Here is a 15,543-nt window from a genome sequence, read left to right on the forward strand (position 1 = left end):
TCTGAAATTAGCACTTATTAAAGTACTTTTACAAAAGGTTATTCCATTTATAAAGTCACTGATACATTGGTAATGCCATAGTTAAAATGATCAAGAATGTAAAAAACTAATTTAAAATGAGATGTAAAACACAGACATTTTAATAAAATAAACAACGTAAATTAATTCAAGTATCTTCAAGATGCAGCCATCCAAGTTTTAGCACACTGAGCTCACAGGGAATTGATCAAACATACGTTACCAGGAACAATATTACAAATCCCTTTCATCAGTACTTCACATCATACAGCTCAGATGCATATTATGTTTCATAAAGTTATGCAAAAAACACTTGCATCCCTTAAGTTGATAGGTGATCTCAGCTTTTAGTTCAGAGCATATCTAGTATAATGTAAAGCATTTACTCAAACAGTAAGCATTTCTAATTCCTAACTTTATAATACTCATAAAACCCCATACCTAACCTCTATCCCTAACCCCTTAATACTAACTCTTTCTAAATCATTTTTAGAGGGGCATTCAAATAGGGACATAAGTTAAGTTCTTCACCTTTTTTTTCCTGCAGAATGTCATATTTAAAAAAATAAATAAAAACAGCTTGTCAATTGTATGTGATTGCATGCACACATGCATGGTTTGTTTGTTCTGCAAAACATTACTTAAAGCCAATATTTATAATGAATTAAAAGTCGTTTTAATGTATTAATAATCCCTTATAATATACTTTTTAAAGCATTGTTTGATCTCATGATTAATTGTAACCACAGTTATAATACATTATAATACTTATTTATTCATTGTTACACGTTTGGAACATATAAATGCATTAAAACAAATGACAAAGAAACCTTCAAATAATATAATGCATTTTAACTTTGGTTTAAATTATTTATGAAAAGATATAATGCGATAGAGAACACATAATTTGCAATGCATTATACATAAAGGCTTTGAATAAAGTGTTACCTTATATGTTTTTATTATTATTGTTGTTGAATAAATCAAACTGATTCATCAATCAAATGATACACAAGGTCCCCCACACTGGAATACAAATGGTTGATGTTGAGCCTCGTACACACTGGGACGATTATCGCACGCGTTTATCGGCAACGTTTTTCGACATGTCCTTTGTGCTCATAACCAAGCGATTTTCACTGGCGATGAGCCAAGTGAACAAGCAAATTCACTCCCTGACATTAGATGGAGCTTAATGAAAAGATAAATACCCCGGTACACATTGAATCCTATTTGATCTGGAATTCCTCTTTATAACATATCCCTCTTACCAAGATTTTTGTAGTCGCTGTCGTGTTTGTCATAAAGCCCTTTGTGTTCAGACACCAATGAAACCAGCAGCTCTACATTCATCTTGCCTCAGTCTTAATTTCTCTTCGTCGTTAGATATCAAGTGTGCTCTGCAAGACTGTTATGTGCCTAAGTGCCACCAAGTAGTGTTTTACTGTAGCTTCAATAGCACAAGACACGTGTACAAAAGCACCAATCTCATTGTTCAGACAGTTTGTAACACGGCGCGTCAAACCAAAAAAAAATGGCTTTTTTCAAAAATGATACTTTTTACACCTTGTGATTTTCTTGTTTGTGTGTACACTCACATTGGTGCCCTTTGTTTAGTCATGAGGCATTAACTGTCGTGAAAATCATGCGCGATATTCGTCCCGCTGTGAACAGGCCTTTATTTAAAAAAAAAAAAAACACTTTTTCCCCACTCAGGATATGAATGTTTTCAATTGCCTTGAAAAGTTAAAAGCTGTTCAGTCTGTCGAGATCCTGTGTGAACAGCCCCATATTGTTAAAATAGAATTTTTGAGAATAGATTAAATGAGCTAAAATATAAAGTAACTATTAAGAAAGTGATATCACATTGTACATTAATCGATAAAATGATTTGGGGAAAAAACTGTGAAAAGGAATTACACCATGGTCAAAGCAAAAAAATTAATAAATCATTTGCATCTGATGCATTAAACAATGCAGATGGGCAAATCCCCTTTAACATGCTGCTTCGGTTTGTGAAGGTCCCAGATGTTATGCCCTTAGGCCTGGATATCTAAGGTCTAGATATCTAAAGTCTGGATATGGTCTCCCCCAGTAGGTGTCGGAGTCCAGTGGCCATCAGAAGTGACCCATCCGTGCAATAAAGATGCTTTGTGGGCGAGTGGAGGACGTTGAGTGGCCGAAGCTAGATGACGGCCACTTGATAATGAACTGGGAGGTGACTGGCAGCAGATACCTTCACAGATGGAGAGAGGAATCAGACATGGGGGTTGGCCAGACTCAAAAGCAGGATTAGATGCAAAAAGGTCATCTTAAAAGATCAGGCACTTTTCCTCTCTCTCCGCTTCCAATCACCCTCCAGCTGATGCTTTAGATTCCCATCCCCTCTGCTGACCCTCACGTTTACACTGTGCCATTTTTAACAATGAGTGACACGAGTGGCTGAACGTGACTTGTTTTAACAGATTAAGAACTTGTTTAATGCACAGCATGTTCCGAGACAGGACAACAGGTTAGTTAATTATGGCCTACACAGAGACAAGAAGGGTAACCGGCCTGAACAGCTGACGACCCACACTATCTAATTGCAGAGAAGCTTAATTATAATTCTACTCGAAACAAGGCAATTTAAACTGTTAATTAATTAAATAACAGTGACAATAAAACACGAGTTGTGCTACATAAGCTGAATACACAAAATCGTTTGAATACACAGCTAACTGCATAAGTTTTTCTTATTTAATTTTTTTTTTTTGTGGTGGTAAAAAAAAAAAACGTTTTTGGGGGGAATGACAAAAATGGATGTCTGAGATGAAAAAGAAATGTCTTTTACAAATATAGTTCAAGCTTTTCTAATAATTAGTCATGAACTCAAGTTCTTTATATGTTAACTTTTTTTTTTCAAAAGTTAAAGATTTAGGTTTAGATTTATGTCAGCTTTGTGTTGCAACCAATCATAAATAATAAAATACAAATATGAATACTGTAAATGAATAAAAATGTATTAATTTCTTTCTTCTGCAGAGCACAATAGAAGATATGCTGAAGAATGTGGCTAACCAAACAATTTCTTGTCCCCACTGACCTCTATAACATTTTTTTTTCACCATACAATGGAAGTCGATGATTTGGTTATTCACTTTCTTCAGGATATCTTCTGTGTTCAGCAAAAAAAAAAAAAAAAAAAGAAACTCATACAGGTTTGAAACAACTTGAGGGTGAGTAAACGATTTTTGGGTGAACTATTCCTTAAATACCTAAGTATTTTTCCAAAAATTCTGTTATTCAGATATATTTTACAATTTAAACATTGAAAATTTTGTGTATTCAAATCATTGTTTGTATGAATAAAAAAAAAAAAAAAATACAAATAGAAGTGTCATGTCTCTTAAATCGCACGAAGAAAGCCCAGAAAGTGGCTTTGTACAAATACTATGATGTAGTTTTGACAGCAAAACATAATGCTAGTACAAATTAGGGCCGCTTCTTTTCTATGAAAGAAGATTTGTTCTAAAGCCCCTGCTGAAGAAAGTCACGGCCAAGAGACTTAGGAAGAATCAACTTTTAGAAAAGAATGTCCTTGAATCTACTCATGATACTGCACTAGGCAGGTATTTGCAATGCATTTACTCCAATCGGCAATGTATAATAATAAACGCAGATGTCCTGCATTGTGTGTTATGGAGCATAAAACCCTGGACAATGATGAATATTGATAAATATGTCTAATGAACATTGAGCCACCTTTCACATTATGTGCACGTAATCTTTCCCTATGCTCCTTTCATTAAAGCTTTAAAAATCAGACCCAATGCTTTGGTTCTTCCCTCCGGGAACTCCAGACAGGTGAGTTCTCAGGAAATGGTTTTGGGTTGGGGTTGAGCCTCATTACCATATTTTTCACTACAGACTGCTGAGTTTGGTCAACAAAAGGAAATGTCAAAGGAATATGAAATTCAAATATGAACATATATGGAGGTGGGCCTTTCTGGCTCTGAAGAATTCCCTTTAAGGAAGTCTCATCCATGAGAGAGCTCCATCACTCAGGGTCCAATCAGGCTGCAGGCAGTGTTTAATTGGACCTCTGTGAGGATTCCTCCAGGTCTTTGGCTTTTGATCATAGAGCAGTTCTTGGAAAAACCTGCCAGTGCAAAGCCCCTAGAGAACCGCCAGCTGTCTAACCTTCGAACGTGTGTGTGCTTTACTAATTACACTCAATCGCTCGGAGATCTGCACATATCTCACGTCTGTTTGCTTGTTTAAAGCCTACAATCTATCACTGAACTGCCACACGCTGCATAAAACTTTGAGAGAGTACTTTTAGACACTTTGAGAGAAAAGTGAGGCTTCCTTATACACCAAATATCAAATTACGGTTCTCAAAAGTTAAGAAAGCTTTCCATGGTTTTACATTCTGATAAAAATCCTCACAAAACTTTCCGTTGCATCTTATGCAACCATGTTGTTGTACAACCATGAAAGTGTCCTGTTTTAATTCCTTCTAAAATTATTGTGCATTCATGTGTTTGTTTGTTTTTTCTCTGTGGGCAATAATACAAATAAAAAAAATTGTGTAAAAAGTGTAAATAGGTAGCCTTGTTGGCAGAGATACCCCATCAACGTGAGACAGGGCTAGTCAACAGTACAAAAGACGGTCATGAGCCGTCAGATTCAGTGGTACAGATGATAAAGCATGTGTCTTATTCATTTTGATGTGATGGACCCGGGCTCAAATCTGCTATTCGCACTTAAGTGTAAATCACAAAAAAATACTGCTATTTTCACTTAGTGTAAATAGGCTCTATCGTGCAAACACCACAAATCACCCACCCTCCATCCTTGGATCCTTTTTGGATTTTATTTGTATGAATTTGATTGAATGGCAAACAAATAAAAATAAAAATGGCATTGCAAGGCATAACAAGTTATTATATTTTGATCAAAGATTCCAAACATTTCTTTGGAATTATGTGCCGGATAAATCATAACAACCTGGAAAAAGAAGTATAGGAGGTGAGTTTTGATTTTTTATTTACTTATGGTTACAGTTAATCTCTAGGACAAGGTGCACATTTCTTATATGTCACTTGGCCTCTTCTACTTCTATCCAAGAGGAAGGACAGTCACCTGATGGATCTGAACAAGGAAGGAGGCGATGGAGTAAGAAGCGAGCATGAGACTGTTACCCAGGCATCATTTTCCTAACGAGGCAAAGCAGATGCTGGCTGATTGAAAAATAACGGATCCCTAAGGGCCGTTCCAGCAAAGAGTCGTCAATGAGGCATGTCCTGAGAGAACACAAGTGTGAGAAGAGAGCGGATATTTGATGGGATGGAGAGTGGAGAGGATATCGAAAATGACTTGCTCGTCTCTCCATGGAAATCCAGCATAAAAAAAAAAGAACCAGGCAAGTGGACAAAGGTTGATGGCCGAAGATCAGACATATTGGAGAAATGGAGGGAAAGAATGTGATCCAAAAACATCAACAAAGATACAGCCCAAGGCGATGGAATCACAGGACAAGAGACGTCCAGCAAAAACAGCAATTTAACAAGTCAGGGCCGAAAGACAGAATTCAGACTAAATAATTCTGCATGATTCTGAGCTACACTTAAGTTCTTAAGCTTGTGTGGGTTATGAAACCTATGCTGTCAAAGGAACTTATGTTGCAGGCAAACTGTATGTAAAAAAAGTTACGTTTTTATATTTCAATGTTATTGACATGACATCACAATGCAGCTAAACCCTGTAAACTCAGGTCAAATTCATACATTGTTTGCATTAGTACGTCAAAATTGTGGTGAATCACATTGAGCCGATCAGCTCTACTAATACAACATTTTCTATCAAATAAAAATAAAAGTGCTCTGCACAATAAAGGTAAGGTCTTTAGAGAGAAATTCTGGTGTTATTTAAAAGTCCTTATCCATTGTCAACAATGTTGTGAAGTGTGAAGCAGCTCTCAAACAGTCAAAGTCACTTTCAAACCAAGAAGCTCTCTGTTGGTCACACTGAATTTATAAGACCAACGGGTTCATGAAAGAAATCTGTGTGAGGATCTTTTTTATCCTCACATGAAACTCCAAATGATGTGGATTTCTACTGAAATTACTAAAAAAAAAAATAGTTTTAGTTTTTCAAAAGTGTGTTTCTTTTTTATTTTCTTTTTGTGCATTAAAAAAAGAGACATTTTTAGCACAAAATTTTATTTATTTGCTTTAATATTAAATGGATAATGAGATTTTTTTTTTTCATAGAATGTATTATAATTTTTTTTAGGTGACGTTTATACTTAAAATAAGAGTACAAATAAATAGTTTTTAATATTATAATATATAGCAATGGTAAATGTGACTATTTTAAGAGTGTGATGTATCTAGTGATTTGTAATTCTTAAGTAAATGTATTTGTATAGTGTTATAAATACCTCTTAATATATAAAAATAATTTCAGTTGCAGCTTCTGTTCCACCTTTGAGGTGTAAAGAGCTAACAAACTTGATTCAGCTAATCACATTTTTAGGACTCTGCATTGAACGTGTCAGAAAAATAGAAACAACTGTGTCTATGCAACTGTGTCTTAGCATGTAGACAGTTCAGACAAGAATCTCTGTGATGTCATATCATTATTGCCGTAAATTCAACGTGACATGAATGCAGTATCAGTAGAGTTCAGTCCCAGAGTTATCCCCTGCTTTAAATGAGGTTGCGTGACAAAATGAACCAATTAATTTTCTTTCGTTATTGAACTTTCACATTAAATGCCGTTCTGAATTGTTACATGTATTAATAGTGATGTGAGTTATTTTAGCAGTGTTGTCATGCACACTGATGAAGTAACTATACCTTGTGTCATCCAAGGCTGGACTAAGTCCACTGAGCGAACCACGGGAGTCAGCCACAAACTTGTAGACTACAAGCAGACAGTCTCTACACAACTGGACGACACGTTGGCAGCACCTCAGCTCCTGCGTGGTCACCACCTCACTGCTCTTATTGAAAACACTCTCCCATAATGACCTACTGGAGGAAAATACATACATAAATCCTACAGATTATTTTATATGCATACTATTATATCATAGTAACAGAATGACATAGTTATCTTTTGAAGATTCAAAACTTAAATTAAAACTTTAAATTGAAGCGGGTCATATGATTTGATTTTAAGTTTTCCTTTCTCTTTGGAGTGTTACAAGCTATTGGTGCATAAAGTAAAGTTGTAAAGACTAAAGTCTCAAATCCAAAGAGATATTCTTTATAAAATTTAAGAATCAACAACTCCTACCTAAAACAGCTCATTCTAACATGCCACCACATTAAATCAAAATTAAATTTTTGATTTAATGTGGGGGCATGTTAGAAAAAAATAAAATAAAATTTTCAAAATGAAAATGATTAATATGAAATCAAAATGAAAGATTTGAACCAAATCATAAATATAACATTTGGCTAAGGTTAAAGTATTTTTGGTTAACTGTATATTTTTTTTAGTGAAAGATTTTGACATTTTCACTGGAAAATAAGATAAAATTCTGAAAAAGTAACCAATCAGATTTATACTATCATACCATTATAGACGCAGTAAGGGTCATACTCATACTTCTCGCTTTTGTTGAAGAAAGAAAGGATACAAAGTATTTTCTATTTAAAGTCTAGGTAGAGGAAATTAGGTTTCATTGTAGAGATGATGAAATGTAACTTCTAGGGTTCTAAATTGTACATTACAGGCAAGGAGACTCTACAGTGATCTCCCACTGCTATCTCCTTCCCGTGCTAACGGCTCACGGGACACCTTCACAAGTCAGTCCCTGATCAAACAGAAGCAGCATGGGTCGCTGGCACTGCCTTTAATCCCCTGGAGCTGTGTTCGCTCCCATCAACTCCAAATGGTCTAAACCTGGCTATATAACATCCTTCACTCTGTGGCAATTACAAGAGTGATTGGGCCACACAAAGCCACTGAGAAGAGCTCACATTGACTAGAGGGAGAAAGGCGGTCAATAAGAAGGTGTCCCTGTAGTTTGCGCTCAGAGCTGATAAAATTGCAGCATGTAAAGCTCTATGTGTATTATAAAACAAGTGTGAATGCTTCTATGTGCAACTTCTGAGAAAGTAAAAGTCTATATCAAGACTTATGACGAATTCAATAAAAACGAAACATAGACCATTTTTATCATGGCCAGGGTCTAAATGCCAATACTCTTCCCAACTCATTTTAAGTGACATTTACAAGTGAGATAATTAATAAATGAAGGACATTTAAAACTAGACATGACATAAACTAGACAAACTAGGAATATTTGTCCCTTATTATTCTTCATAGAGCTGGGGAAGCTCTTGCTAAGTTGCACTTTACTGCTTTTGCAATATTTTAATTGGCTTTGCCACTATAATGATCATATATATTTCTGACATATACAAATTAGGCAATATCACATAAGCAAGAGTGCTGTTCTTCTGAATATTAGCACTGTTTTGCTAAAATTTTACGAAGACAACATTTTGAAATTTTTTTTTAGGATGTACCAAGAATGTAAATGAATAAAGTAAAGGTAAATAAACGTAAATGTTATTTCATGTTCACTTTTAAGGCAGAATAAATGTATCTTACCCAGAGCTGGAGAGGCAGTTCCAGAGCCCCTGACCAGCAGCCGGTTAAACACGCGGTTGAAATGGCGATAAAGACGTAAACTCTCCACATCCAGTTCACTCCAAATCCTCTGCAGAACTGAGCGGATGTTGGTACGAACAATATCCAAAACCTGAAATAATCAGATAAATAAAATTCTCTAAAAGAGGGCACAAATTGGCAGACTACACAATGTTGGGGGAAACTTCAAATTCGAAAACATCTAAATTGTACAGTACTTCACATAGAAGAGACAGAATCAACATAAATACCAGAAATGTATATTAAATACAGCAAAACTATGGATCCCAATAATGTTCTGTATATATAATGGAATTAAACATATAGTTATAAATACAGTAACATAGTTTACTTTTATTTTACTGTATTTCACTTCTTTGAAATGAATCAATGAATCATTCCTTGGAATTAACTGTCCTAATGAACCAATTTTCTAAAATGAATCAGACTTCCCAGAGATACTGGAGGGGTATTCAGAAGAAGAGTAATGGCATGACTCTCAGCAAGTTTCCGCAAATCTTCCTCTTCCCCCTTCAGCTGCCTCAGTTATTCTGCTCGTCGACATCTGTGATGTGACTTTCAACAATATGTCTGATTTAATGGCCTCATATGAGACACGTTAACTCTATTCTGATTGATCCCTCAAACTTTGGCTGATTATCAGCTTGTGGAACGAGACAATCCCTCATTATATCATTCTGCCATGCCCACCCTACAACGTCCACCCTACTGCGTCAAATCAAAACACCTGTAACCTGCTGTAACCACCTGTCGTTCACTACTGTAATAGTACTGAAATTATCTATCTTTGAACTGTTTCAATGTGTTGCATCATGTGTTCTGTTAAGACAGATCCAAATTCCAAACCTCCATTCTTTTTTTTCTTCATTCCTTTATTTCATCCACCATCCAGTTTGGTCACCTGAGACTCAGCTGAAAATCTCCAACTTATCAAAAAGTAATGGAGTGTTTAGTTTTCACCTTGTACAACTTCATGCATATTTAGTCCACTTACCTTCCTTTGTTTGGTTGCATCTAACTTCTCCAGCCAGTAAGATGCCACTTTTGGTTTATGGTATTTCCAGTTGTTCAGAATCTAAAGGGGCAAATGACAATGGTTGTATTAATGTAATATGAATCTCTATCTATCTATCTATCTATCTATCTATCTATCTATCTATCTATCTATCTATCTATCTATCTATCTATCTATCTATCTATCTATCTATCTATCTATCTATCCATCCATCCATCCATCCATCCATCCGTTGCAGGCATCTTTCTTTTATTTTACAAACACAAGGACCTTGAATGAAAACAGTCCATTCACATGGGTTCACATGGGTTCCCCACATATAAATTGTTTAACATTTTGCAACATTGATCTGAATGTTTGAATATATTTACATCATTTACATTATCTATAAAATATGCACACTCTCCTCACTGAATCCCAGTGGCACAACACGAACCAGTGAACGCCGCTTCCAGTGAATACATTTTCCTACATGCCACTAAAACGAGTAGATGAACTATGTCAATGTTTTGAGTGTGAGATGATGGCATAAATATGATAATTTTTATCATTTATCTTCCTTATCATTAATAACTCATTTAGACTAAAACCAAAAACATCAAAAATATTAATTACAAACATTTACATTACTTAACATGAGTTATTTAAAAAACATTTTATTTTCTTTCTTTTTTTATGTTGTGTTGCCCTTCACTCTTAATATGCACTATATTGGTAAGATACACTATTACCTTCATAATTTTTCCTTCCCGTTTCATTTTCAGTTGTGTCTTTATGGCTGTCATTATATAACACAGTGCAACATATTCCCATCCTTTAGCGTTTTAATTTAATAAGATGTTGGTACAGTTATGTTACTTTCATACTGTAATATATATGCAATATAGGACATAATGTTGAAAGCTGTTGCATCATTTTTTCTCTTGATAATACGTGCATGCCAAGAAAAATTTAGTGGCTTAACATACCGGAGTGGCAAATTTAACATCTCCTCAATCAATCTCTCTCTATTTTTTCCTATTTTGTAAAGTCAAGGAAAAGCTATCCTTGACATGTTCTTTTGCTAATAGAGCAAAGGGTCATGCAAATTACATTTACTGTAGTTTTCATTCATCACTAGAGAAATTTACACACCATGTTCTGCTTCTGAGAACCCTGAAACTCTGAAAATGGTCAATGATATTAATTTTAAAATTTCCCAGCGTTTTACAAATGATTGATACTTATGTGTTTAAATATTTCAGACAGCGCTTAAAAAAAAGGCTTTATTTGTACCTCAGCCCCATCCCGGGTTCTTATAAGTGCACAACTTATGTGTTTAATAGTAAAAAAATGAAGGCGTTAAGATTGTACTGTAAGAGGTTGTAAGTGCTGACCAGTGGTTGCGAGACTAAAACAAAGTGCAAAAGTAAATATACAATATAAATCTGTGTATAATTTTTGTTCATGTAAATGTAATTTAATACATTTGTAACATCGAATTTAAGCCACAGGATTTTTGATTACTATATATATAAAAAAAAAAAAATGAATACAGCTTTTTACATGAGAGTTACAATTTTAACTTACAAGTATTTATTGTACAAGTTCTCAAAATTCTAATCTAAAAGCTCTCAAGTTTTGCTACTCTTTTACCTTAACAAGTGCCGAGGTGTTTTCAGGCATTCAGTGTGTTTAAAACTAGCAACTTTTCACGCTAGGTTAATTTTATGTTAGATAAGAATTTACCTAACACACCTAATAGTGTGCCTCTAATGGTTTAAAATTAAATAATCACCAAAGTGTACCGTATTCATGAAAGGTGGCAATTACAATTTCACAGCTCTGGTAATAGACCGGCATCAGTTCAATAGTGTTTCTCCTGCTAAATGTTGTGTTCCATAATTGTTAATGTGCAGATGTATGCCAGATCTTTCGGCGTGAAAGTGATGGTGTAAATAAATGCTCGAAAGTGTCTTAAACAGGTGCTGCTGGCCAGCTGTGTTTCTGCGTAGATAGCTAATGGATTTCATTAAGCATACAGGTGGACAACTAATGACTCTACATACAACTAGAGACGCTGCGAATGGCTCAGACATCCTCAAATGAGTTCAGGGAATGAGGGGAACAGAGCAGCCAATGTGCCTGCCCTGACCGAGCACTTTCTCTCAGCTGTGAATCTTACCTCGTCCAATACGGCCTCGGCCTCCTCCTCACTCTTCCCAGGGTAACAAATCCTCATCTCCCCGAGCACAGCCAGCATCTGCTGCATCAGCACGGGCTCCTGCTCTTTATTCACCGGGGTCTCCCCTACACCCGCACATGAAAAGAACCAACACAGTAAAGATGAATCACTGATTGGGACTTCTTTTCTCTGCAGTCATCAGGTTTGTTTCGCCCATCGCACCAGTGCATTCATATGGAGCCTGACTGCTCATTGTGAGAAGAAACAACAGTGATTTTTATGTTTCAGGAGTAAGGTTTCATAAACTGAGCAATAGTTTTAAAATGTCAAAATGTTCGTGATGATATCTGATTGATTCTATTCATGTCAAAAATAGTATTTAAAACTAATGAATCAACCTAAACACATTAGGTTACACCAACAAAACTAAATTTGAGGGTTAGATCAGATACAGCACCAATGGTAAGGTAACAACGGCTGCAACTTACTAGTGTGTGATGTAGAATATAAACTAGAACTTGTACCTTCCAATATTTTATATTTACAATAATAGTTTTGAATGTTTTTACTATTATTCTAAAATGTGAAAAACAGTAATATTAGTAAGACGATTATTGTACATTTTCCTGAGATTTATCAAATTTGAGCCTTCATATACTGAGCAAAAACGTTCTAAAGGCTGAATGTGCCTATGGAGTCTTATCAGAGTCCTACAAACAGTACAAAATCCGAGTATTAGAAGAGTTTTAAAGAAAGAGCACAAATCCTAATTAAACAGGTTCCATTATTAGAAAATGAAGCCTTATTAACTTGATGATCATGCAGCCTATATACAATTACTCTGAAAAGTAAAAAAAAAGTATTTTGCTTTAGTAGTCCGTCTTGCTAAACACAATCTAAAGTCTTATTAAGCAGAGCATAAGTGTGCATGCTGTTTTTCCTGATTAATATTCCTTAATGAGAGTTTGAACAAGGGGGAGTGCTGGTATTCACGAGATGAATGTGCCCGTAAATACAGGCCCAATTTAGCTTCACACTCCCAATTTGTTCTACAATATGACTGATTTGCCTCTCGAAGGTGTGCCCGGAGAGAATGAGGGAACAAAGTTTTTATAAGAGTAGGAGAATGAGAAGAAACTATCAGAGTATGAAAACACAGTGTGACTGATTATGTGTTTGTGCGTGTGTTGAATATCTGTTATTTGATGGATTAGAATGACTCAGGACAGCGTCGGGAAATTAAAAATGATGTTTGTAATTTTTACAGGTGGTGTGTTGCCAGATCTCTATATCAGCCATCTTTGTGAACATCTGTTTAGTTTCTCTAGAGGACATCTAGGGTAAAGAAAAAGATAGATGTGTCTGTGTAGATATGTATGTCTATGTTCAGGATGTAATTCTGAAATCAGGATGAAAGTGTTATCAGGGCTCGACAATAATGACTGCCCGATGGCCAACCAAATTGAGACAGTAGAAGGATTTGGATCGTAACTGGCCCGATCGGGGCAATGCTGTGTCCTCACTAAAGTTTATCATTTGCATGTGTTTTTAAAGCTTTGCCAATTCAAACATTCAATCAACATAAAAGCATTAGAAGATGCGAAATGCACACAAAGTGCAAGGCCATGTGTTTTGGTGATGCTTACTCTATGCTGCACATAGACAGTAGTGTATATAGCAGTGTCCAAAATTACTCATTTACACTTATTTCCCATTAAAAAAAACTATGAAGCGTTTTGCTTTATTCACTAAATTGTATGTAAAAAATATATATATATCTTTACGTTGCTCAGTCCAATCATATATTGACATGCTAAAAACATATGACCGTGTGAAAGATAAATTGATGAGTAAAAAAAAATAAAAATAATAAATACATTTTCCCTCAAAATCAAAATGAGAAAATCAATTGGTAATTGTAAAGCAATTGTATTCTCAGTTGTGATTCTGATTAAAAATCTTATTTCTGAATTTTTATTTTCTTTTTTTAAATGAGCATATATTAATGGCAAGGAGCACTGTCATGATATAGTAGCCAACAGTAATATAATATTTATCATTTTATCTTTTTCACTTTGAATTAGAAATGTGTCATTAATAAAATTTCACAGTGCAAAAATCTATAAACTTTCAATCTAATTTTTATTATGAAAAAGTTACATTATATTTCCCTATTTTCTGATTTCTTGGGGTGTAAATTAAGCTGGAGTTGGAACTTCCTGTTCATTCATTAAACTGGAAATGAAAGGTCAGGTTATTGCTTTGCGGGACACTTAATTACACATACAGTAGTGTGTTACACATACACTGGCTGTAAACTACAAATTCAGACAAATGTAATATTTTGACCGGGTAATCAATGCATATGGAATTGCAGTACAAATAATAGAATGAGTAGTAAGCTAATCTGTGAATATTCCCTGCATGTGATTGACAGAAATTCAGTACTTGCCGTATTAGGGTGAATGGCACCTAGACTGTGGCTGTATAGAACTCTGTTTGTAGAACTGTTTCGACTGAGCGAATGGGAGCGACATGCTGTGTTGGGGCAAATCGAAGTCATCTGCATCATGGTGGCGGCAGTTTGAGCTGTCGCAGTGAATGCATTGGGCATGCGAATGGCTGTTTTTGGCCGCCTGGTCTCATTGGTAAGTGACTGCACAGTCAGAGAGGATATGGGGCGTGGACAGGACATAGAGCGGTGGATGAGCCCAGAAAGACTGGGGCGAGGAGGAAGGACCTCGTATTGGTTTAGGGGCAGGTTTCCAATGAACACGAACTGAAACAAAGAACCAAAGCATTTGACTTCATTTTAAAACACACTCACACACCCTCTTTGAAATCTAATAACCAACAAAAAAGGCTTTAATTAATCACTTCACCATGTGATCATCCTGTAGGCCTGAGTGGCTGGTTTCCAACCCAGGGCGGACAGTAAATTGAAACACACATACAGATGATTCTATGATTTTGAATGACCTCCAGTTTGTGAGCTAGCCAACGGCATCAATGCTTCAACAGTGAATCTTGAAGGTAGAAGTTGCCAAATGTGGCATTATAGCAGCTTAGATCAGACTATCACAGATGGCCTCAGGGTAGTATGGGGCAATGGGGGCAAGTAATGTCACCCCAGAATGGCCCAATGCCCCCTCAGGCAGCAACCCAATCACCAGCGTCCCCTCACACACCAAATAAACCTGTCAGCTTGCTGCTTTGTCCTTCTTTCAGTTTCTAATGGAAAAGTCATGGCTTCAACTGTGTCAGACAAGGATAATCAATATACTGCACAATCTATGGCATTTTCCAAATATAGGGTACATACTGGAGCTCCATTATTGAAATATAAACATAAAATTATCATAGCATAACATTTGGCCTGTCCTACCCCAGTTTGACACCTTCTTGCCTGTTTCCAATAATTAAGAACAAAATTATGATTTAAGCTGTTTAACTAACTATTAAAATCATTTTGAAAAAGCATTGTTAATTATTAAATCATGTTAATTGCCAGAATCATTATATTTAGCTGTATCCCAAATTTTGTTCACAAACCTGCCCTGAAACATGATTTTTTTTTTTTTTCATTAATACAAATATTGCATGAGACTGTGAAACTCAACAGCTTCACTGATTTATTTATTTATTTATTTACATTTTTACACAACCGTCATAA

General features: G+C 35.6%; 1 protein-coding gene across 1 annotated transcript in view; it reads right to left on the reverse strand.

Annotated features, from left to right (window-relative positions):
* Positions 1-880: 880 nt before the first annotated feature.
* Positions 881-15,543, reverse strand: part of LOC113055619 (tubulin polyglutamylase TTLL7) — a 92,727-nt gene continuing 78,064 nt past the window's right edge. Inside the window, 8 exon segments of the mRNA XM_026222037.1 lie at positions 881-2,254; positions 6,864-7,037; positions 8,632-8,668; positions 8,671-8,782; positions 9,686-9,766; positions 11,871-11,995; positions 14,319-14,589; positions 14,591-14,649. Coding sequence (XP_026077822.1) covers positions 2,137-2,254; positions 6,864-7,037; positions 8,632-8,668; positions 8,671-8,782; positions 9,686-9,766; positions 11,871-11,995; positions 14,319-14,589; positions 14,591-14,649 — 977 coding nt within the window. The 3' untranslated portion in view covers positions 881-2,136.

This window comes from Carassius auratus, chromosome 36, assembly GCF_003368295.1.
Source record: "Carassius auratus strain Wakin chromosome 36, ASM336829v1, whole genome shotgun sequence".
In the NCBI taxonomy this organism is placed as follows: domain Eukaryota; kingdom Metazoa; phylum Chordata; class Actinopteri; order Cypriniformes; family Cyprinidae; genus Carassius; species Carassius auratus.